The 26561-nt window shown below is 41.2% G+C and overlaps 2 protein-coding genes across 4 annotated transcripts in view; one reads left to right on the forward strand and one right to left on the reverse strand.

The window, feature by feature from the left end:
- PCDH7 (protocadherin 7) overlaps positions 1 to 26561 on the reverse strand; it is a 1191840-nt gene that overhangs the window by 881906 nt on the left and 283373 nt on the right. The window lies entirely within an intron of this gene.
- LOC143808944 (uncharacterized) lies at positions 6835 to 11664 on the forward strand. The gene is made up of 2 exons (XM_077292146.1): positions 6835 to 9534; positions 9591 to 11664. The coding sequence occupies exon 2, from the start codon at positions 10753 to 10755 to the stop codon at positions 11662 to 11664; it is 912 nt and encodes a 303-aa protein (XP_077148261.1). The 5' UTR covers positions 6835 to 9534; positions 9591 to 10752.

Below are 26561 nucleotides of genomic sequence, written 5' to 3' on the forward strand. Positions count from 1 at the left end.
GACCTCAGACACAGGCTGGACATCAGGACATTGGACACAGGCAGGACATCAGGTCATCGACACAGGATAGACATCTGGGACACTGGCGTGGCAGCCCAGGTCATCGGCTGGGACACTGGCGTGGCAGCCCAGGGCATCGGCTGGGACACTGGCATGGCAGCCCAGGGCATCAGGACATCGGACACAGGAAGAACATCAGGAATACCGGATAGACATCTGGTACACTGGCGTGGCAGCCCAGGCCATCGGCTGGGACACAGATGGCACAGGACCAGGTAGCGGTGGTCATCAGGTTCCTAACTACGGCCATCAGGCTCCGGGCATCGGACCTAGGAAGGAACTCAAGCATGATGGTGCAAGCACTGCTGGACTGGAACTGGGCCAGACTGGGTTAGCACCACTTGGAAGGCTGAGCACAGCATAGCAAGAGCTCAGCAAGAACACCGGACTCCATCTTTAAAAGATAAGCCCTGAAAGTTCAGTCACTGGGTGTGGGGTGTCAGACACAAAAGGACTTCAGAAATATAACACAATGGACACAGTTCAGACAGGATCAGGTACTGGATATGCAGCCTCCAGGATATGTGGGTCTGGGTACTCTGCCCCCAGATTAGGCAGAAAAATGAAACACAAATCGATCAGGATATGCAGCCTCCAGGATAGGTGGATCTGGGTACTCTGCCCCCAGAACAGGCGGAAGACAGGTATCAGCTCTCTCAGAATATACTGCAGACAGACCAGGAGCTGAATACCTCGCAAGGCAAGACATAGAAACACAATGCAATGCTCTGGCAACGCCCAACAAGAAAGAGGGAGTTTATATAGGAGCTGCTCCTCAGCAATAGGCTGAGGAAGCAACACAGGTGCACACTCAAACCCTGATAAAAGCAGGGTAGGTGTGGCCGCGCGCACCCTAAGCACAAACAGAAACCATTACAGCACAGTCAGCACAGAAACTGTGGCTTAGGGCACCTGGCAGTGACTGCTAGCCTGGACACAAGAGGAAAGTCATGCACCAGCTGCAGAGGACCTCGCAAGTTGTGGCAAGCTTCCACACCGGCAGCCAGGGACCGCACATGCGAGTGGCCATGCAGCAGAGCAAAGACATCACAGCACATGTACAGCTACGCAGCGGTGGCAGGGAACTGAGCAGCATCCATACAGGTAACAGACAACAGTATCCCTGCACATTAGGGGGAGAGGAGCAAGGGTTAAAGCAGAGACATGCAGAGTAACGCCGAAGAAACAAGGTATAAACCCAGCGGCGTTTCAGTTGCTTTACAAATAACTAATTGGATCTTGCTGGTGATGTGTACAAGATATTAATTTTATACTGACATCTCCAAGTTATGTAAAGGCCCTCCAGAAACATGCTCTTTTGTAGGCCTGCAAACTTCTTTCCCTCACTGACAATTTTGCGTTAATTATTATATATTTATTTTACAATACCCTCTGAAGAATCTGTTGGTGAAACTCATTGGCTTGATGGGTGAAAAGGTTAGTTATACAAATGTATGCCTTCTTTACTTTGGCATACTCTTTTGGATCGTATGTTCTATCACTTTTGATAATTTTGGTCCTTTCTCATGTATGTAAAATCAAAAAAGTCCCGAAACTCAGGGAAGGTGTAACCTTATATATTTATCACATCACACTAATCCAACTGAATGTTTCAGACCATCATGAGCTTTCCAGTTTTCTGATTTTGCATTATTTATTATTTACCCTCCTCGAGCACCACCGCTACAGTGGACTGCTGATCGTTTTGGCATTATACATTCTCATATGTGACTTCCTCTTTGTATTACTAATCTATAGCTGCTATGAAGTATACACATTGTGTGGGTGTTCAGTAAGAGTACATTAATTATACATCTTCACTCATGCACTGATGGTTTAGATATATATAGTTTACATACACTATATAAAAATACACATATGCATGCTTTTCTCAATATCTGACATGAAATCAGAATAAACCTTTCCCATTTTAGGTCAATTAGGTTACCATAATTATTAATATTTGCCAAATACCAGAATAATGAGAGAGAGAGAGAGAGAGAGAGAGAGAAAGAGAAAATGTTTTAAGGCATTTAAGGCATTTTCATTACTTACTGCAAAGTCAAACGTTTACATACACTAAGATTACTATGGATTTAAAAAATTCTGGACTGTCCATATTACGATATCATGTGTCTCGAAGCTTCTGATATGTTTATTTAGCAGCATCTGAGTTAATTAGAGATACATCTGTGGATGTATTTTAATACACACTTCTTCCTTGTGTAGCATCATCAAAAAGTCTAGAGAAATCGGCCAAGATATCAGGAAGAGAATTGTAGACTTGCACAAGTCTGGCTCATCCTTGGATACAATTTCAAGATACCTGAAGGTGCCTCGTTCATCTGTACAAACAATTATATACAAGTACAAACAAGATGGGAATGTCCAGCCATCATACCGCTCAGGAAGGAGATGGGTTTTGTGTCCCAGAGATGAACGTGCTTTGGTCCAACACGTGCATATAAACCCAAAGACAAAAGCAAAAGACCTTGTGAAGATGATGGCGGAAGCTGGTAAGATTGTGTCAATACCAACAGTGAAATGAGTACTGTATCAACATGGGCTGAAAGGCCACTCTGCCAGGAAGAAGCCATTACTCCAAAAGAAACATAAAAAAAGCCAGATTAATGTTTGCAAATGCATAGAGGAACAAAGACCTTAATTTTTGGAGACTTGTTCTGTGGTCTGATGAAACTGAAATTTTTGGAGACATGTCCTGTGGTCTGATGAAACTAAAATTGAACTTTTTTGCATAATGACCATCGTTATGTTTGGAGGAAAAAGGGAGAAACTTAGAAGCCTAAGAAAACCATCCCAACTATGAAACACGGGGTGGCAGCAACATGTTGTGGGGTTATTTTGCTGTAGGAAGGACTGGTGCACTTCACAAAATAGATGGCATCATGAGAAATGAAGATTATATGGCAATACTAAAGCAACATTTCAAGACATCAGACAGGAAATTAAAGCTTGGGTGGAAATGGGTCTTCCAAATGGACAATGACCTGAAGCATACTGCCAAAATGGTAACAAAGTGGCTTAAGGATAACAAAGTCAGTGTTTTGGAGTGGCCATCACAAAGCCCTGATCTCAATCCTATTGAAAATTTATGGGCAAAGCTGAAAAGGCAGGCGCGAGCAAGGCGACCTACAAACCTGGATCAGTTACACCAGTTTTGTAAAGAGGAATGGCCCCAAATCACGACCAACTATTGTGAGAAGCTTGTGGAAGGATATCCCAAACGTATGACCCAAGTCATTCAGTTTAAGAGCAATGGTACCAAATGCTAATGAAATGTATATACATTTTTAACTTTGCAGCAAGTAATAAAAATGCCTTAAAACATTTTCTCTCTCTCATTATTCTGGCATTTGGCAAATATTAATAATTATGGTAACTTTAATTGACCTAAAACAGGAAAGGTTCATTTTGATTTCATGTCAGATATTGAGAAAACCATGTATATGTGTCTTTTTATATAGTGTATTTAAACTTCTGGTTTCAACTGTGTATATATATATATATATATATATATATATATATATATATATATATGTATATATATATATATATATATATACATACAGTACACACACACATGTAAGCCACGTAAATAGAATGCATATATATGTTTGTTTCTCTTTTTTAGCTAAACGTTCTAGGACCTAATCACAGCACTTGTGGATTATCAGTAGTTTATTTTCACATTTCATCCAGAATCATCCAAAAGAGAGATTTTAATGTGACTAAATATCAGTAAAGGAGGAGGCATCTAAATTGTTGCAATGCTTCCAGCAACAAACTAGTAGATCGATAATACATTGCTCCAAGTGACATATAAAGCTATGCTTTGCTTGGTAGAAACACTGTAAAGTGTAAATTCACCATTGTGCCTTGGCGACATGAAATTATTTTTCTGCTACATCAGTAAAAAACATAGCTGAAAGGTACATATCATGTGCAAGAGGCAGCAAAAAACAAATGTGATCTTCAAGATCCCAAGACATGCAAATCATCATCAAAACTTACATTTTACAGCAGTCTATATGCATAAGAATGAACGTCAGTCAAATGAGGTCTTCATTCTAAACCTGCCACTTCGAAAGAACGCGGCGTGGACATTGACTAATAAGAAACATGACAGATATTGCTGACCAAACAGTGTCTTCAGAATGGAAGACAGGACTATGTAATTCCTGCAAAACTTGCTGAAGGTTGGTTAAAGGGTTTTGTTCACACTAGAGCAAACTTTTGGCAAGCACAAAAAACCTGCCTAATACCAATAGTGTGTGCTATAATCACTAGGATTCAGATCTGCCAACTGTTTTTAGTGGTCGTCTCCTGTCCACAAAGATGTGATTTGCAGACTTGCCATCTGGTGCTGACTTGATTCTCATTTGCTTCTTTCAATGTTCTATGCAGAGAATAATCTTGCCTGCACGTGAACACAAGTGTGCATATCTGAAGTTACGAGGTGACTGCTTGAACATGCTAGCAAAGTCTTGGGTGGAAAACCCATTAAAGGGTTTGTCCGGTCTTCTGGTGAAAGATTTCTGAATGCTTAAAGCGTGTACAAAGCACACTGCCAGTATTCTCAGGTCATGCTGTCGAGAGTGGGCCGGCCACAATCTGTCTAGACTTGTTTGGCCTCACTCAAGTCACTGGTATTGAGCAAAGTCGAGAACACACAGTCGACACATGACTACATATATGCAAATTGTACAGTATACTTGAAGTCATGTGACTGCCCAAGCTCACTGACCAAATCCGAGAATAAAGACAACATGCGGAGAGTGCACTGTAAGGAATCAGAAGTTGAAAGTCACATAAAGTGACTGCAGACTTTAATCAGAAGACTGGACAATGCCTATAACGCACTTTTCAATTTTAATCATTTTAGAAAATCAGACATCCCATTAAGAGATAACCTTTTGTAGCAAAATATCAAAACGAGCATTGTTATAGTTTTCTTATATAGCTCCATCATATTCCGCAGCACCTTAGAGACATTATCATCACTGTCCCCATTGAAGCTCACAATCTACATTCCATATCAGTATGTCTTGGAGTGTGGGAGAGAACGGAAAACCTGGAGGAAAGCCACCAAACACAAGGAGAACATACAATTCCTTGTATTTGTCAGGATTTGAGCCCCAGTGTTCCAAAGAAACAGTGCTGACCACTGAGCCTGATCTGTAGACAATCACTAGACAAGTAGTTCAGATGGACCACCTTTAAAAAATGTATGAATTGTAGCCTGACATGGGTTTTTTATGAAAATATATAATAAATTCCGATAGTTCCTGTTTCGATTAGGTAATTCCTTGAACTTGGAGCACAAAAGCAAAACTGTATCAATGTTTCTAGGCGTTTCAGGTTCTGTTGGAAGACACATCCTATACTAGAGATAAACTTAGTACAGGATAAAGTTATGCCTTCTATTTCTCTATTATCCAATACAAATGAATCTTCCTATTTTCCCCCTGTTTATAATGAAGCAAATTTATCAAAAAAATTATTAACAAAGTTCTTTCCAATTTTGGATTCTACATCATACCATCCAAACATGTTGCGAAAACAAATTTTGGCCATGTGGCCAAGGAAAACCTCGATCAGGGACTACAACTGAATGTTTTTCAGGTTAATGTTGCGGCTCTATGTGCGAAAGTGACATAGACGTGTTACAAGTAATCTTCATTAAATAAAAGGCAAAAGAAGAAGCCGGCATGGTGTCAGAAAACAACACATCTCCTGATTACATTTAAATATCAGTAGAATAAACATGTATCAGGACTAAAGCAATAATCAGAGCCATAAAGAGGCGCACCAAGCTGTAATGAACATTAATATACATGTGTTTAATCATTTCTATTCATATTCCTAATTCTCAATGCCCAACTTTGTGTGATTTGAGGGACAGAATATTGATCATCCTCCAGTTAACAAAGACACACCAGCGGGGATCTCGATTTTCGACTGAGAATTTGACACCTCGCTGTCGTTGACTGACTACTGATCTGTAGGCTTACAGAAAGTTTTTAGCAACTTGTAGGGTTAAAGTGTTTTCTGGTTTTAGGTAATTGTAACCTGTTTGTGATAGAAAATCATACAACTTTCTAATATTTTTGACGCAAATTTTTTAAGTCAATTTCGCTTGCGGCAGCAACGTGGTTAAATGCCGCACATTTATCAGAAAGTTGTTAAATGTTCAATTTACCTTTTGGAGCTTTATTTTTTCCAGGAAAATTCCATTCTCGGAGAAGTTAGTCTCCGAGATTTTAATGTCCCATATTATGTTCTGCAGACCTAGAGCATAAGGCCGGGGTTACACTTGCGAGTTCAATGAGGGAATCTCATGAGAGTCTCTCGCATCAAGTCCCAGAACTGCCGGACTGGAGTGTTCAGCTGCATAGAAATACGTACAGCCGCACACTCCGGTCCGAAGTGCCGGTGGCAATGCCGAGACTTGATGCGAGAGACTCACGCGAGTTTCTCACATTGAACTTGCAAGTGTGACCCCGGCCTTATAACCATAATATGTAAAATTAGTCTTTCTGTTCACCTCAAAGCTCTCCTCCCTGACCCTTCTGCTACTCACCGACACTCGTCTGGCCCTCGCCACATCTTCAGATCCCCCGCCGCTCACTCTGGCATCCCCAGACCTCTCACACTGAGCCATGATCAGAAGATGCCGCGAGGACTGGATGGATTACACCAAGTAGCCGAGGGACTAGAGAAGGTGAGTATAACAATTTTTAATTTTTTTTTTTTACATTTTGATGGCCTTTTACAATTCAGAAAAATAGCCATCAGCCCCCGATTTTTTTGCTGAATCTGCTCGGAAATTAATTATATTAAAATCCCCATTTGGGTGAATAAGGATTTTTGCAAAATTCAAGCTGAATTTATGAATCTCTAGTCATGTATCATAAATCTAACTGAAGAATATTTGCATAATCACTCCCACTTTTAAAAATCAAGCAATAGTGCTGTAAAATAGCAAAAAGTTACAAACTTTTGCAGAAGAGCAACATTCAGCCATATTTGCAACAGCCTGGATAAATTTTCCCTTTTTCAAAATGTTATTTTCCTTTCGATGAATGTGCTGAAATCCTGTACTTACCAAAAGCTAAGGTATGTAAACAATCTTCGATGAGCTACAGTAAATGCGTTTGTCAGAAAAATCTCTCTTCCTTCATGAGTATTTGTCACAATGTATCAGTGTAGGTCAAAATTTTCCACCAGGAGTTCCGGCTTTTGAGCTCACAGAGCATTGTCTTGCCCTGAACTCAAAGCCTCTCCGTTATGGTGGACAGGAAGGTAGGACCAGAGAAACTTGGCTGTCAGGAGAACGATTGCTCTGCCAATGTGTCGGCCAACAGATATCACTCCTGAGTCCCTCGTACATGGTACACTGAGCTCTGCCGCGTGCGCCTGTATTTGGTATGAAAGAGCTGCCACCAGATCCCTCAAATAGCACCTAAGCATTGCTTATTGGAAATCTAACATGTTGGATCCTTCTCTCACCAAACCCAACATTATCTGTTGGGGTAGACCCTTTAGACCACAACACATATTAGACTGTTGCCCAATCCCATCGATATTGATTGACTTAACCAACATTACCCTAATGATGATGGGGACCTCTGAAGATGTGTAGGGAGCGCCCCCTAGAAGCAGTTACATCAGAACTGAACTTTAGAACTTTATGAGTTTCCTAATGGAAAAGTTATAATACTATATGTAGGTTATTAAATGCAAATAGCCTTTTCAGAGAAGCAGACGATTTTAACTGTAGCGCCACTTATTGGATATAGCAATCCTAAAAGTTAATATTGACTATTCAAAGGAAGTCTGTAACCAGTTTTTGCTAACTTATCTGATGCTGCAAAATAGACCCTGCTTTCAATTATGTTTCCCTTAGTTTACGCGGTGCAGCAGTTATGGCCCAATCAGAGTTCTTAGATGTAGAATGCAGCAGGATCTCAGAAAACTAAGCTCGCCCACATACAGCTTTCTACGTACATTGTCTATTGACAGTGAGCTGCTTATCAGAGGAGGGGGTGTGTTCGGACGACTTGGCTAAAGGGAGCTAATCTGAGTAATGATAATATCCTGTTGATAAATCCTTCATTGTAAGTAAACAACAGCACACAGGCCAATAAGCAACACATCTCTGAATTTGGTGGTTAACTATCCTAATATTACATAGCATAAACATGTTGCAAGATTCTCTTTAACGAGCCTTTCCAGATGATTTAGGATAAGAAGCTATACCAGAAAATCCATTTGTAGACACATGTTTCAAGGTATTTACCACTCCTCAGTGCAAAGCAGGAGATCTAATTTGACTAGGTTCAAAGCCTCTGACTGTGGTCTAAGAGGGAGCATTTCATCTTGTGGAGAGTGCCAAGCCGGAGTAAGGAGACTTACAGGCCGTGCAATGCTCCTCTGGCTAGTGTAATCTTATTGTAGGTTATTGTAATCTTTTATTACTTGTTACCAGCTTTTTTACACTAGGACCATGAATAAGATAACCCTTTTTGTAGTCTCATGTGACCAATAGAGACCCTAAGCTATAAAATTAAGTACTCGGTTAATATTTTAAAATGAAGTATCTATCAAGACTTATATCTCTGCAATCCCACTAAAGTCACAGCAATTCATCATCTGGTACACCCACAGGACAATAATGTATGATTGAAAATGCCACTGATACAGTGATCAATAACACCTACTAACAAATTACTATGAACCAACACAATCTTGTTATTGGCCGAGGCAATCATGTTATGCTGGTGGAACTGCAGAAAGCATTTGTTTTTATAACCTGTCATTCAGCGAGAAGAATGTAACATGTATCGACAAAAGTGGGGACAATAGGAGAGACAGGGAGGTAAATGTGGTAAATCCAGAATAAACCATGTTTTTACTATTGCCGTAATATTATGGGTCATAGCTCGTCTAGCATGAAGACATATGGATAATGAGACAGAGCACGAGACAGGTGAGCAACACAGTCATTACTGAAGTCACATCTCCCAATGTATAGGAGTGTATTCCCAGTCCATAATATTATTTTCTGTCCTTTCGGAAATATCAGGAGGGTGACCTTTCCTGCATAGTTTATATAACTGGTGAATCAGAGGAGGGATTATCAATCAAGAGTAAATTTACTGACAATCAGCAAAGAGCATGTCAGAAGGTGGCACATAGTGGGAGTATGGGAGGCGAGAAAGCAGCAGGACATGGTAATTTGTAGTGAACTGATTTGCCAAAGCAAAGGACATTAAGGAAGAAGATCTATAAAGATGATATCATTACATGTTGGCACTTGTACATCTGAGCTTCTCACACTTCCCACCGCAACGTTCAACTGCTGAAATATGGGCATAAGAGAAAGTGAGAGGGAGAAAGATGAGAAAGTCCTAAGTCATTTTTGCACTCCTTAGTTACTTTTTGGGAGCACAGGTTGCCAGGATCTCCAGACAAAGCACAGGTTACCAGGACCTCCAGACAAATCACAGGTTACCAGGACCTCCAGACAAAGGGCAGGTTGCCAGGACCTCTAGACAAAGCACAGGTTGGTTACCAGGACCTCCAGACAAAGCGCAGGTTGCCAGGACCTCCTGACAATGCACAGGTTACCAGGACCTCGAGACAAAGCACAGGTTACCAGGACCTCGAGACAAAGCACAGGTTACTAGGACCTCCAGAAAAAGCGCAGGTTACCAGGACCTCCAGACAAAGCACAGGTTACCAGGACCTCCAGACAAAGGGCAGGTTACCAGGACCTCCAGACAAAATACAGGTTACCCGGACCTCCAGACAAATTACAGGTTACTAGGACCTACAGACAAAACACAGGTTACCAGGACCTCCTGGCAAAGTGTAGAAGGGAAGACTGGGCTGCCAGAGCTGCTGAAGCGCTGGGTCCAGAACTGCTGGGGCCGAACCTCCTGTTCCTGGGGGGAATGCGATTGCAGCCAGAGCGAGCCAGTAACTAGGGTGAAGGGGGCATGGCCAGTCAATGTGAGGTAATATGGGTTGCACAGCAACGGAAGCGGTCTTCCCGCCAGAATGCTGATGAGGTAGAGACCGCAAACGCTGAGAGGAGAGTGACAGGCCGTGGCATGAAAAGAAAGGGAGGCATAGTGAGGAACTCATCGAAAGTAGCGGGTGCGCAGGAGAGCGTGTGACCGATGGAGCATCACAGCTCTGACATCCAGAGAGGCACATGTTGGGCAGAGAATTGCAGTGCAGCCCTTCAGGTGACGGCAGCTGATCAAAGAGACATGCGCCGAGAGGAATCCTGTGGAGAGCTCTATTCATTTCTCTGCAGATATATATGGACTAGGGGCTCAATGGGCAAAACTGCTGCAAGAAGTAGGACCGTGTGCTGGGAGACGATACCAGCAGACACCACACCAACCGCCGCCAGCATCCTGCTACCCATGGGACCTTCAGTGAGTGACAGGCTGCTGAGCCACAATAAGTGAACTGTTAGCCAGAGACTGTTAGTTAAACAATTGTTTATTCAGTTTAGTTTTGTACCCTTTTACCCTGCTATCTCCCTGTGCGGAGATCACTACTGTTGATTAATTAAATATAGTTAATCTGCAGCATTTGTGTTACTGCATCCCAGCACCTGCATATTACAAAATCACAGGTTACCAGGACATCCAGACAATGCACAGGTTACCAGGACCTCCAGACAAAGCACAGGTTACCAGGACCTCCAGACAAAGTGCAGGCAACCAGGACCTCCAGACAAATGGCAGGTTACCAGGACCTCCAGACAAAAGGCAGGTTACCAGGTCCTCCAGACAAAGCGCAGGTTACCAGGACCTTGAGACAAACTGTAGGTCACCAGTACCTCCAGACAAAGGGCAGGTTACTAAAACCTCCAGACAAAGCTCAGGTTACCAGGACCTCCAGACAAAGCGCAGGTTATCAGGACCTCCAGACAAAGCGCAGGTTACCAGGACCTCCAGACAAAGTGCAGGCCACCAGGGCCTCCAGACAAATGGCAGGTTACCAGGACCTCCAGACAAAGCTCAGGTTACCATGTCCTCCAGACAAAGCGCATGTTACCAGGACCTTGAGACAAACTGTAGGTCACCAGTACCTCCAGACAAAGGGCAGGTTACTAGAACCTCCAGACAAAGCTCAGGTTACCAGGACCTCCAGACAAAGCACAGGTTATCAGGACCTCCAGACAAAGCGCAGGTTACCAGGACCTCCAGACAAAGCGCAGGTTACCAAGACTTCCAGAGAAAGCACAGTTTATCAAGACCTCCAGACAAAACACAGCTTTACAGGACCTCCACACAAAGGGCAGCTTTCCAGGACCTCCAGACAAAGGGAATGTTACTAGGACCTCTAGACAAAGCGCAGGTTACCAGGACCTCCAGACAAAGCGCAGGTTACCAGGACCTCCAGACAAAGCGCAGTTTACCAGGACCTCCAGACAAAGCACAGGTTAACAGGACCTCCAGACAAAGTGTAGGTTACCAGGACCTTCAGACAAAACACAGGTTACCAGGACCTCCAGACAAAACGCAGCTTTCCAGGACTTCCAGACAAATGGAAGGTAACTAGGACCTCCAGACAAAGCGCAGGTTACCAGGAACTCCAGACAAGGGGCAGGTTATCAGGACCTCCAGAAAAAAGGGCAAGATACCAGGACCTCCAGAAAACTTAATGCTTCTCTAAAACAGAAAGAAAATTGTTGACATCTACCAAGAAACATCTAACTCTAGCCACATATTGAGATATTTGGTTGGTTGCCATACTCTGCAATTTATTGTGATATTTCTTTGATCAAAGGTTATATTAGCGATGAGCAAACATGCTCAGATAAGGTGTTATCTGAGCATGCTCGTGTGCTAACCAAGTCACTTGTCAATATGGAAACATCCTGCATATGTTTGGTTCTACTTAGTGTCTGTATCCCTCTTTCAACATGATGCACTAATATATGTGAATAGAGTTACAGCTGGTAAATGGCTAGTGGAGGGGAGGACCCATTGTAGAGGGGCAGAGAGGAGAGGAAAAGCATGTGCATGAATCAGCCTTTTGGGGTACCAATTTTCTTTTTACTTAATTGCATGTATTTTAAGCTATGGTATATATAATTTTTGCAATTGGGTTTCATTCAAAATATTGAACCCTTTGCCTTCTCTAATCTCTGCGTTGCACTATTGCTGGCTGCAGAATGAGCTAACTGAGAATCCATCAGTGAGCTCGTGCTGCCAGTCTGATAGGGTAGTAAGTAACTCTTTTACATCTTTTTATCTGAGCTTATATCAGCTGATTCATGACCCCAGATCGCATGAAAGTTAAATGTGCAGGGAAACAAAAACACTGTAAAAGTCACACAATGATACATTTTTAATGTAACCCAATTACAAAAACGATTTCAGACCAAAACACACTCTATAAGTAAAAAGAAAAAGAAAATTGTCCCTAAGGCTGGATAACCCATCTAAATGCTATTTCTACCTTTGTAACTTTTTGTATTACCTCCATTCTTCTAATAGAAAAAAAATGAAACAACATTACAAATAGTATGAAATAAAATTACATTTTTTTTACTACTTGTGTAGTAAATGACTTTGCTCCTTCTGTGTAACATTTTTTTCTATCAGGCGTTTGGAGACACTCAAACAGTAGTTACAGAGGTAGACATAACCTGCAATGACACAATTCCAAATAACCATGTTTTTGCCTGAATATCGATGCACCAGATGATAGATTTTATTTCTATTTTCCTGACTCGCATGAGACAATTATCATTAAGAATCCTCGTTATCCTCCTCTTTGTACCATTAATTGCTCCTTATAAACAGTTCTTCAGTCGACGCAGAAATGTAACTGATGAAATCACCATGGAAGCTGTTACTGCTCGTAGATCTAGCGCTCAACCTCCAGCCACCCTTGGCACACAATGGGCATATAAAGAGCGCTGATCCAATATTTATAAGAGCGCGGGATATTGGTTCCTCAGGAACCACTAATGTCACTGATTGACAGTAAACTAGTCAGTTACATTCTCCTAAATATTGACGTCCTCGATGTTAGGATCGCTGATCTCCCACTGTAAACCTATTAGTAACGCGAGAAGCAACAGTAATATTATCGATTGGTTCCAATGGAGGTCAAATGTTAGGATTATGACTGTTCTGTATGAAATCTTCTCCTTGTCAGGGGCAGAGATTCAGTCCATGGCCTGATCATAATACTGATTCAAAGGCAGGGTGGATTGTGTTACATCCCCCCTTCTCCTACTTCCCTTCCACATTAAGGGCAGGTGCAGAGACCACCATGTATTGTCTCATCTGGGAGAATCGGTACCCTGATCACTTTTATCACATATGATCTGATTCTCTCAGATGATGAGGAGAAGATGACGGTAAAAAAATCTCAATTTTCTCAGGTCTGTGAGCGTGTGGAAATAGAACTGCACTCAGATGCTGTCCGAGTGCAGCCCGATTTTCCCACCGACTCATTGACTTGCATGGTCAAGTGCGCTCCGAATATCAGATCAAGCTGGAGTATACTGCAATTTTTTTTCCTTGGACCGAGGAAAATCGGACATGTGCGCGGCCACATAGAATAACATTGTTCTGAGTGTGATCTGATGTTTAACACGCTCATCGGCACGAGCCCTAAGTGTCCCCTCCTGCATTTACACAAGATGTTCTGCATCCCAGTCACATGTAGAAAACAAATACTGGACACAGCAGTAGATATAAAACCTAACAAATCAATGTACTGTATATATTTTCTTATAAAGTAGGTGGTCTACATCTGCTGGGTGGATGAATGGTAGACCAGTCGGGAAATATGTGAAAACCAAAAAGGGAAAAACCGAACATGTTATCTAAGATAATGCGGGACAAGAAAGTATAGAGTGAAAATACCTTTATTGACAAAAGTGGTAAAGGGTAGCACCACATACAAGAGGTGAATAAACACACAATAGTTTATCTAATAAAATTCAATGCAAAAGAAGAAGCCAACTCCCAGGTAACAATACATATAATCTACACAAATCATAGATGTATATCTCATATAGTACTAAATGTTCAACTGTGTCAAAAGATATATAGGAAATCAAAAATAATATAATGTGATACATATATTTAAAAAAATAATAATAAAAAGTGGATCAATTTTTGAAAAGATATACATATGTACAGTACTATACATTACTGTGCATCTAGGCTTCTACGACAATATGTGCCGTGTCCTATAGTAAGGCTACGTGCACACATCCAAAATTGCAGCTGGAATTTCCACAGCAATTCCGGAACTCCGTGCCATGGGAAAAACGCATGCGGAATTGGCATGCGTATTCCCGCTAAACACTAGCATTTTACAAGCGCAGTTAGCTTGCAGAATGCTAACGTTTTCCAAGCGATCTGTAGCATCAATATTAAAAAGATATAATGTTAAAAATAATTTAAAAAATAATAAATCGTGATATTCTCACCTTCTGGCGGCCCCTGCAGCCTTCCCGCTCCTCGCGATGCTTTCGTCCCAGTATTGCTTTGCGGCATGACCCCAGATGATGTAGCGGTCTCGCGAGACCACTATGTCATCACAGGTCATTGCTGCAAAGCTATACTGGGACGGGAGCATCGCGAGGAGCGGAAAGGCTGCTGGGGCCGCCAGAAGGTGAGAATATCACGATTTATTATTTTAATTCTTTTTTAACAATTATATGGTTCCCAGGGCCTGGAGGAGAGTCTCCTCTCCTCCACCCTGGGTACCAACCGCACATGATCCACTTACTTCCCGCACGGTGGGCATAGCCACATGCAGAAAGTAAGCGGATCAATGCATTCCTATGTGTGCGGAATCCCTGTGATTCTGCACAAAGAATGAACATGCTGCGTTTTTTTCCAAAATGCAATTCCGCAGCGGAAAAAAACGCAACATGTTCACAAAAATTGTGGATTGCATTCTAATAATAGGATGATTAATGTATGCGGTTTTTTCACGGTTTTATCGCGATTTTATAGCGAAAAAATGTGAAAAAAAGCAAAAATTCCTGAATGTGTGACACAGCCTTAGTTTGAAAGCTCAGAAGAAATTTTGTTTTGAATAAATGGAAAAAGAGTACAACAACTCCAAGAGTGCAGCAAGTGAATGTTTATGTACAAGTGTCAACTCCAAATGATTTAATTTATTAGTGTTAGGTAATACCTAATAACACCGGGACTAAAGTGGATGACAATGGTCATCATTACTGTGGGACCAAGGAAAAATAAAGGAAGTGCTAATAGAATCCAAAGAATGCATGGAAGAGGAGTATAGGTTGTTCCTATGGGAGCTATAGCTGCTATGTTGCCGGGGGTGCACTAGTACAAAGTGAGTATGTCACCTAATGGAAGAGAGGATCACACCCCGACGCACGTTTCGGACTGCTTCCTTTGTCAGGGGTTGTTGTCCACAAAGAAACGGAGGGGTTTAAAAAGCTGAGGGCTGGACGCCAATAGGTGAAGGCCAGAGGGACTCGATGCATGTGTGCAAAATACTAAGGAAGGTAAATTTTGTTGTTTTTTTTTCAAACCTTTTCCAACATGCATAAGGACTACAAAAATGGAGCAATAAAAACACTTCAACTCAGCAAAACCTACTTATTGTAAGCAGCTATTTAATGCCAAGAGTGCAGTTTTTGCATAATAATAAGTCATTTTGTCCAGGGGTGCCCAAACTTTTACATGCCGCTGTAGTTGAATTAATTACCATCACAGCTCAGTAAAAAAGAATGTGGGGCCACCTAATATTGATTTACTGTCACAGCTTTTCTCCAAGTTTGGATGATCTTGCCTTTTTTATCTACCTCTTAAAGAGATAGTTATTATTTTCACTTGTCTAAAGATATGTTACACTTTCAGTGTATCACATTGGGCATTGTACTATGCAAATCTATCAGACGCATTCACCGTAAGCTGTAAAATGCTGATAATTACAGTCAAAATAATCTCTGTAAGATTCTTCAGCAAAAACAAAATTGCAGATACCTTTTTTTTTTTTTTAATGAACAGGTCAGAAAAGTGCTCTATTTTTACAGAATATTCTGGAATTTCTGGATGGTTGTCAATCCTGTGCGACAATAAAGTAGACTGTGCAAAAAAAAAAGAATCCTTCTATTAGCCCATGTGGTGACATTTCGGTCATATCACTCTTTCTTGTAGAAAGGTTTTGTGATCGGTCTGAAATGTCACCACATGGGCAAATATATGTTATGGGAATACTGTGACAGAGAAGAGTCAGAAGATCACAGCATCTGGCTACACGTGTACCTGCACTGAATGGATCTGCATTACCTTCCAGTTAGTGTAGGTTTCCCTTGCTCTGTTGTTACAAGGGTTAAACATTTCCGTTTTTTCACATAGAGCTCTCTATCATGAGTTATCTCAGCTGTTCTGAGTTTGCCACTCCCCTCTGGTATAAATTCTCACCTCTTAGCTTGAATAGTTGCCAGTGATAGCTTGCTCTACCTGGTTTGGATCTGGAGGTGTGAGCTATGTGCAGAGAGATCATCTAGGAGTCATCTGTGGAGATATCTGTTTTGAAGTTTGTTCGATTGTCTTCCTTTATCTTATGTCCTATGTCGTTTTCCGTCACCTAAACCTTCCCCTTTACCATTTTTGTAGTCTGGGAGCGTGTTGAATGATTGCTATTGCTTTTATCCCTATCTGTTTCCCGTTGTGTTTTTATGTTAGGCCAAGGTCACACTTACGAGTGTGATGCAAGAAACTCGCACGCCGGCACTTGGACCGGAGCGTGCGGCTGCTTGTATTTTTACGCATCCACATGCTCCGGTCTGAGTGGCAGTGCCGGGTATTTACGCGAGAGACTCATGTGAGTTTCTCGCATCACACTCGCAAGTGTGACCCCGGACTTGTGTTCCTGCTGCCCTACGGACTAGTCAGGGTCGATCTCAGGGTAAGACAGGGATAAGAACATCATCATCGCACTGGGTGAAAGAACCCATCTAGGGACGCTATGTAGCTTAGAGTTACAGAGGGCAAGAGTCAAGGTTGCTCCTCTTTAATCTAGTGGCAGAGCTCCCTTTCCCTTCAGTCTCGTTGTGCCCATTCTTGCTTCTGGAAGAAGTGTGACAATGAAAAGTCTTATTTTTTTTTGCACAGGCAACTTAAGTGCTGCCTCTGTCTATTTTATTATATTTTAGTGGACAAATTGAGTGCATGTCCAGTATGCTTTAGCACCTACTTTTGCATATTTTTACACTGCACCACTACCTATAGATAGATAGATAGATAGATAGATAGATAGATAGATAGATAGATAGATTGATAGATAGATAGATAGATAGATAGATAGATAGATAGATAGAGTAAAAATGTTTAAAAATAAACGGCATCAATTATTACAGTTGATCTTTGCAGTTTTACTAAATGTTGCAGTCCTAGGTCTAGGCATAACACTATTGTAATTGCATTGTGAATACAGAACTGGCTAATTGAGACAATAATTGGAATGCCCATAGATAATATCTAGTGCTAGAAGGAAGCCATTTCAGAGACATCCCATTATTCCAGCCCAAGCTGGTGATACTGAGATAAGAACATTGTAAATTCTATGTTAATTATCAGACAGGTCTATGGTGACTTTTGGAGACACTGTTCTCTGGTTACGTAACAGGAGTTACCCGGTATCTGCTGCTGTGGACTAACATTGTACGTGCAGCTCATCCGTTTATCAAAATGTGCCATCAGGCCAAAGAAAATGAGGCTTGTTGTCTGCAGAACCTCAGGGATCAATGGAAGATATTGATTTCAAAGCATTTAGCTAAGGGCACAATCCTGTTGGTCAAACTATGCCTGTAGCTTTCAACTTTTCATAAAAACGTGAAGAAAATTGAAATGAAAATGTTCAAGGAAATGTAAATCCAAATAAATGTAATCAGTTAATTTCTAAATATGAGTCTCAGCGTGTATTCTTATATCTGCACCAATGGAAGTCTACTAAAGCAAGACTAGTGAATAATGGTTCTGTATTTTATTTATTTATTTCATAGTTGGCCTTGTTTGCGCAAAAAGTTGTATTTAACCCCTTCATGACAAGATGTATTTTTGTTTTTGAATTTTCAGTTTTTGCTCCCCTGCTTCCCAGAGCTATAACTTTTATTATTTTTCAGTCAATATGGCCATGTGAGGGCTTGTTTTTTGCGGGACGAGTTGTACTTTTGAAAAACACCATTGGTTTTAACATATTATGTACTGGAAAACAGGAAAAAAAATTCCAAGTGCAGTAAAATTGCAAAAAAAAAAATGCAATCCCACAATGGTTTTTGTTTTGCTTTTTTACCAGGTTCACTAAATGCTCATTACCAGTTCATAGACACCAAACATGTCTAGGTAATTTTTTATCTAAATGGTGAAAAAAAATTTCAAAGTTTGCTAAAAAGCAAAATATTGCGCCATTTTCCGATACCCATAGCGTTTCCATTTTTCGTGATCTTGGGTTGGGTGAGGTCTTAATTTTTGAGCGCCAAGCTGACGTTTTTAAAGATACCATTTTGGCTGCCCATTATTGCATTTTAATGCAATGTTGTGGCAACCAGAAAAATGTAATTCTGACGTTTTGACTTTTTTTCTCGTTACGACGTTTAGCGATCGGGTTAATTTTTTTTTATATTGATTTTTTTATTGCTTTATTTTAAATGGGGCAAAAGGGGGTGATTTCAACCTTTATATTATTTTTCTTTTTTTTTACTTTTGGCATGCTTCAATAGTGTCCATAGGAGACTAGAAGCTGCCATAACCCAATCACCTCTGCTACATACAGGCGATGATCAGATCACCTGTATGTAGCAGATTTGCTTACTTGCTATGTGCACCGACCACGGGTGGCAGTGACAACCATAGGGGTGCTGGAGACCTCTGGTTGTCATGCTAACCCATCGGTGACCCATGGTTATGTGACACATGCGCCGATGGGCGGGATTTCTGTTGCGCTTGCCAGAAGTGCGAGTTAAAGGCCACCGTTAGAGTTTGACAGCAGCATTTAACGGGTTAACAGCCACGGGTGGATAGCGATTCCTCCCACGGCTGTTAGCGACACATGTCAGCTGTTCAAAACAGCTAAAATGTGCTGGAAAAGATGTGGACTCACCGTCGGAGCCCACATCAAAGGGTGGGAGTCCGACATCAGCGTACTTTTACACTCAATGTCGGAAAGGGGTTAAAGTAGTATTAAATAGAAAAATGTGCTTGATAGCTATGGGGAATATGTCTGTGTAATTGTACAGGTGGAGCTGTGTATTTTATGTGTGTTTATGTTGGTATAGTATGTGTGTATGTCTATGTCCCGCTCATCCATAAATAATCAGTGGGCGTGTGAGAAATGGCACCCCACCACACCGATAAGCCGTCCCTGGAGCCGGAAGCAATCAGAACCGCTGATTTATGGAGCTGCATGGCTCTGTATACTGTATAGCGGCCACAGCCAGGTTACTGCACATCTGCCCTCCATTTGAATGAATAGGGGTGGATATGCAGTACCCGTCCGCGACCACTATACAGTTGATGGAGCTGTACTATTGCCATTCTCTCCAGCATTGGGAACAGCTGATTGATAGTGGTGCTGGGTGTTACACCCCGAATGATCAGATATTGATGGCCTAGCCAAAGGGTAAAGAAAAAGTTCTGGACAAGCCATCTAACAATTCTCTCATAACGTTAGTTCAGCCCGTTCCTTGTAGTCTAATAGACAGTCAAAGACTAGTTTGAAGGTATCAGGGTCCTGCTAATCTAATGGACCCTCATGCAGATGCACAGTTTGCATATACAGTGGCATATAAAAATTTGGACACCCCTGGTGAAAATTACTGCTACTTTGAACAGTTGAGCAAGTTGAAGATGAAATGATCTCTAAAAGGGCTAAAGGTAAAAATGACACATTTCCTGCAAATTTCTTCCCAATGTGTTGATGCACTTGATTTTTCCTCACCTAGATAAATCCAATCACCTCGTGAAGTCGGACTTTATCCTTAGTGGTGGAATATTTCTTAATATTCTCACCCATCAATAATGTTAATGTATTGATCTGAATCTTAATGTTACTTATTTGAATTAAAAATATTTATGCTACAGTTTCGTATTTGTGAATATGGTTGTAACAATAAGGAGAGTTACCGACAAACACATAGAAACATAAGGGCTGATGTCACAGACACAGAAACATCCTCCCCGGCAGATACCACGGACACACGCTGCACATCCATCACTCACTGTTTCTGGCTTCGAGTCATCTACTTAATGCTTTGTTATGGGTTCCACCCGAACCAGACATGTCTAAGACCTTTAATCATGCAGATGTTATGCCTTCATATCCCGTACCCTAAGGGTCAGGCAAATTGCAGCCATATAATGATTGAGAAGTAGCGGGGGCATTTCTGTATTCGAGGGGTCTGATCTCAGCTTTGTTCCCGGCTGATCGCTCCCTCTATTTATTGACAATGGAATATGCGTGTGTGAAATGATTGCTCCACTTTGTAAACTTGCTTCTTTTTCACATTATGATACAAAATTACATATGGCAACATTGTGCTAATTTTTATTTTATTTTTATTTTTCAGCCGCTTTACTACTCTTTTCAGAGATTACCTGCATGACCGGTAAGAAAAAAAAAAGCATTCGAGAAACAACTAAATTGCTTTCAAAAGTCCATTGTCAAAATGATAACACATTACCAGGATGGCAGATTGTATTCCGCTTTATAATACTAAGCGGCCATGTAGGATTCATAGACACGTCTGCATGAACATTTAAGAAAAATGCTTCTATTTATGCTCATGAGTGACTTTTACATAACTGTGGTCTCATTCAGACGATGGTTCCTGTGCACATACATAAAGTACATGGACTATTTGTAGCCAGTGTGCAAGAGAATGTGAATTATTTTCCACAGTTAGTCTGTGTGACCATGCTGAGACTTGGGGAGATTTTAACGTTGCAGATCTTCGCTCTGTCAAAAACGCAGTTCCAGCAAAGTAGATGGGATTTATAGAGGTCTCATGCCCACTGTACTTCTTTTTTTCTCAGTGTAAACTGAGCTGCGGTGAATGTTTCAAATCCACAGCCTGTCAATTTCTCTTGCCGGTACGCTGAGTTTTCTGTGCGGATTTTCCCTATAGACTTACTGTACATTAGATGCGGAAAATTCACATGTAAGAAACACACATGCGCTTTTAGTGCATTTCCGCTGAAAAAACACCTCAAAAACAAGTGAACCACACATATCATAGCCAAAAACCAGGAAGCACCAAAAACCAAGGAGATTTATTAAAAGATGACACCAACCAGAGACAAAAAAATACAGCATCAAAACACCGTGAAAATGAAAAAACACATGCAAACTAATTTCCATAATAGGTGCAGAAAATCTACAACATCAAAAATTCACCGAAAGCTCATCACGGGAACATGGCCTTAGGCTGTGCGCCTATGATGAGATTTGGTGCTCTGTATTTTTGTTACTTCGAACACGCAGCCTCTCACAGTTCCCGCAACATGAATGGGATTTATAGAAGTCTCATGTCCGCTGTGCTTTTCTTTAACTCAGCATAAACTGGCCTGCGGTGCGTGTTTCAAATCCATAACATGTCAATTTCTTTGAGTTTTCTGTGCACATTTTTCCCATAGACTTGCATTAGACACATAAAATCTGCAGGTAAAGAGGACAAATGCAAAAATGCACCAAAGCGCATGCAAACCACACATGGCTGTATCAATAAAGCTTTGTTAAAGCCAAATATCAGGAAGTATCAAAAATAAATGTGATAAAAATGCATGTAAAAAACACACTGAAAAAAGCAATGAAAAAAAGGCAACTAACCTAAGTTACTTACTAGGTGCAGAAATTCTGCAACACCAAAAACTCACCAAAAATCACGGGAACGTAACCTTGTGGCCTAGGTGGAAAAAAATTGCAATTGGGTGATAGAATAGTGCATGCAATGGGGGAGGAAGATCTTGCACCCACCTACAACTCGGACGAGTCCACAGAGATGCACAAAGAGCCGATCACACCCCCACTTTGTGGACACGACTCACCCAACGCTGTGCTCACTCAGAAGAGATTTGTAAACCATTGAGTATGACAATACTATATGGACAGGATTGTGGGCCATCATTGCTTGAGCACTTTGACGTGGCATTTTCCGTCTGTCCTCACCCTACAGGTTGTGTTTCATGCTGCCACTTACTGTAAGTTACAGCACTACCCATTCATTACGATGTATGGAGAACGTAATATAAAATAAATCATGAATTAAAAATGTATGGTGCAGTATTTAACCAGATCCAAGAGGCTGCTAAGCACAGTCTGCCACATAATTACCTACTGAAGCCATCTGTTTAGCTTCATAGTGGGCACATTGCCAAAGCAAACCACGCCACAATTAGGCCTCATGGATCTAGAAATCTACAGCCCCATACTGTACCTTCATGTGATTCCGATTTCTTACATTTATTATATTAATGGATGAGAATAATATTGAATTACAGAGGAATTCATCCAAGAAGACGGGAATGCAATACCTCGCAGAGCAGTAACATGCTGCCGATCAGTGAGACTGCGCCGTATTCTCACCCTAGCCATTATACAGGCTTCACGAATATTGAAAGAGGTTTAAAGAAAATGATTACTGGGTGTGTAGACCGGAGTTTCCTATTATGATTTACTTTATCATTAGTGATAAGTGAACGTGCCTTATCTGAGCATTCTCATGTGTCTGCGGTGTGCTCTAATACATAGTCAAGTCCCTGCGGCTGCATGTCTCATGGCTGTTTGACAGCTGCAACACATGCAGAGATTGCTTGTTTGTTAGGCTGTCACTGTATGTGTTGTGGCACGCCGAAGACACATGAGCATGCTCAGATAAGGCACGTTCACTCATCACTATTTATTGTCCTTTTAGTATAATTAGTCTTAAAGAGGTTGACCACTACTTTACCATTGATGGCCTATCCTTAGGATAGGTCATCAATGTCTGATGGGTGGGGATACGACAATCCTCACCTCTGTGATCAGCAGTTGTCAGTGTTGGCCATAACTGCCCAGTCGTGGAGCTTCACAGTGCTCTGTCATCTGTATAGTGGCCGCAGCCTGGTACTACACATCCTCCCTCTTGATTTATATAGGGGCGGATGTGTAGTAGCCGGCTGTGACAACTATACGATACGCAGAGCTGCGCTGTGCAGCTCCATAACTGCAGATCAGATAAATTAACAGGAGAGACAAAAAAACGCGAAATAGGATATAACCTGGAAACCAGGCAATTTAGCATATTAAAAGTACTCTCATCTGGTAGGGTTGTGACAGTCATAACTCTTAGAGAAGCTTATAAAAGGATGTTGCAGGACCACCAATGAGATACGATCAAATAGATGAGGAACGTGCTGCCAAAGGTCCAAAAGTATCATCACTCACAAAGATGAAGCATGAATGTCAACGCGTTTCAAGTTTTTCAGGACAAACCACAATGATGATTATTGATCATCACCTGTATAGACATGACCTGCTCTGCCGAGAGCGATGACAGGATGTGCATACTGAATGACGCATTACAGACAATCATACAAGCTATTTATATTTCATTACATATGCAAATGAGGGGCTTTGGTGCACATTTGAAGTGAACAAAAGATCAATGCCCTTTTACATCCCCTTAATTTACATACTAAGCAATTCCCCTGCCCCTGATCAGCAATTGCTTGGCTAAACTGGTCTCCCAGGCTCGGGTGACATCGTTATGCCATGTTTCACCTGCTGCCAATCAGTGGCTACCTCACTCTCACTTTCTTCAGATGTAACTGACATTTGGAGGAGTCCAGAGATGTTCTCACTTCTTCAGGGTGGTAGTTTTGTCTGAAGTGAGAGTGAAGCAGTCTCTGATTGGCTGTAGGTGTCACATGGCATAACAACATCATGCGACCAGGTGCAGTCACTGATTGGCTGTAGGTGTCACATGACATAAAAACATCATGCGACCAGGTGCAGTCACTGATTGGCTGTAGGTGTCACATGGCATAACAGCATCACGCGACCAGGCACAGTCACTGATTGGCTGCAGGTGTCACATGGCATAACAACATCATGCGACCAGGCACAGTCACTGATTGGTTGCAGGTCTCACATGGCATAAAAACATCAGACGAGCCTTGGGAGACCACGCGCCATTGTTCCTGGGACAACTACGGAAGCCGAGCTAAGTACAGGCTGTTGCTATTCAACACGAGGGAATATAGTACTTGAGAAGGGGTTGTCCAAGTGATGAACAACACCTTTAGGTTATGTGCATATGTTAAGTATTACTGCACCATCTCTTGGCAGGAAAAACACTGTATAAAATGGGTGCGTTTTTAACACATTGCTTTTTCATGCGCTAATCTGCAAGTCAAAAATAAGCAACGTGTGTGTGCATGAGACTTCAGGGTTATCATTCACTTTGTAGCATTGGAAAACTCTTCAGGTTTCATGACAAATCTGCATTGAAAAGAAAAAGCGACAAAAACCGTGACAAATCTACATCGCATGCACAGACCCATAAATAGGAAAAAGTATTGTTTAATTCCAGGCTAACAATTCAGAACTGGTCATATTATAGTCACTACAATCTCAAAACTGCAGTGTCGTACCAAGAACTATTGAATATTCCCCCTCCATGACCTATCAGGCATATCAAACATACGATGAATGGATTCACAACTTTTTGTTAAGTGTTGAAATTTACTTTGTGGAAATATTTTGTTTCCCTAGACAACTGAAGGACCTCTTTGCTAGTGAGAGGTTCGCTTAGAAGCAGGACACCTGAATGACTTGGCAGTATTATATATGGGAAGGATGTGGCGTCACATCTAATCCCTTTATCAGTACATAAGGTCCCAATTACACAGAATCTCCTAAATTGAGCCAATTTTATAAGCGTCTGCTTTTGTGCACCTATGACATGTAATTGGCAATGTCATCCCCGTACATGATCCTTTAAGCCTATCATTAGAAATTTCAATCCCTAAGCCCAAAATTGTACCTTTCAGATGGGAAAGAGAAGAGACTTAGCGTTTTTGGTGGCTTTTATTTTCATTCAATTCGGGGAGAAAAAAAAAAAACCTGACAACAAGCTGAGAGTTTCTAATTTATATGGAAATGACTAATATCTGTATTTAATTTAGATTTGGAGATTCTCAACTGGAAAAAGCAATTAATGAACATAGGGAAAAAAAGGAGAGAAGGGAATAGCAAGTTCATATCTGTATATCCGTCCATGGAGTATTCCAGGCAAATAATATTGTTGAAGTGGCTGGACTTGTAGCGGAGGAACAGTGTTGACAATCACACTTATTTACGATTGATCCTGGGTAATACCAGGGAAGAAAATCACTTTCCTTCAGCAGTTTTCATATCACCACTTGAAAAATGTTATAAGTGGCACAACATTTCTATGTGAAGTCTGCTCATTTACCGCTATCGAACAGATTCTATAGGTAATACTGGGAGAAGAGAAATGCAATATCTCAGCACAACAAATACATCTCCGCCGCCATTTCTAAGTGTTTACCATTGTTTTAATCTTCTAATGTTAGCTTTTTATCGAGAACGTCAAAGGCTCTTTACAAGGGGAGATGATTGCTAGATCATATCGTCGTGCTTACAAGGTTACTGAGTCAACAATTAGTGATAATTCACTTGCTAATCTTATCTTTTACACAAATCTTAAAATCATTCTTGATTGACCATACCCATTTGATGTGGATATGCCAACCACAACATTGTCAAGAATTTAGTATGAATGATCATATATACCAAACCCTCACGGTTATTGCATGATGTAAGATGAAGTTAATGAGGCCAGTTGACTTCCGAGGTAAGCGATTGGCAGTCATTTAGAGGCGGCTCATCTGCTGTGCAAAAGGACTCAATGGTTCTGTTCATATTTGTATCTTTGTTTTCAATTATCAGAAGTCAAGGTACAATGCCGTGTAGATATGTTGAATGACCGACCCAAATAGTGGGCGATAGGTCCCATTGAGTCAAGTGGTTCCACTGAGTTTTCCACCATGTTGCATTGTCTTAGATGTGATAGAACATCTGACTTGCTGTGTGAATTATAAGGGTTTTCCCACAAGGCACATTTGTCCTATATCCACATGAGAAATGTTTGAACCTCATTATTGGGACCTTCGCTGATCATTATATCATCAGATCTCTTTATTGCACAACTAGAAATAGGAGGCATATGAGTGGTGTGACCATCGAGCATGGGCCTGTTATTAAAAAAGGTCCATGTTCAGTGGGCACACAAGTATACATTGGATAGAGGAACCCAGGATTAAAATACAAAATCAAAATCGTTATCACTCTGTCATATAAACTTTTTATTTCTTTATCTTTAAAGTCACTTCCTTCCTCCGTAGTCATTGCTAAAGCCTGAATTATGTAATGTGTTTGGAGGA

Source organism: Ranitomeya variabilis, chromosome 1 (genome assembly GCF_051348905.1).
Source record: "Ranitomeya variabilis isolate aRanVar5 chromosome 1, aRanVar5.hap1, whole genome shotgun sequence".
Classification (NCBI taxonomy): domain Eukaryota; kingdom Metazoa; phylum Chordata; class Amphibia; order Anura; family Dendrobatidae; genus Ranitomeya; species Ranitomeya variabilis.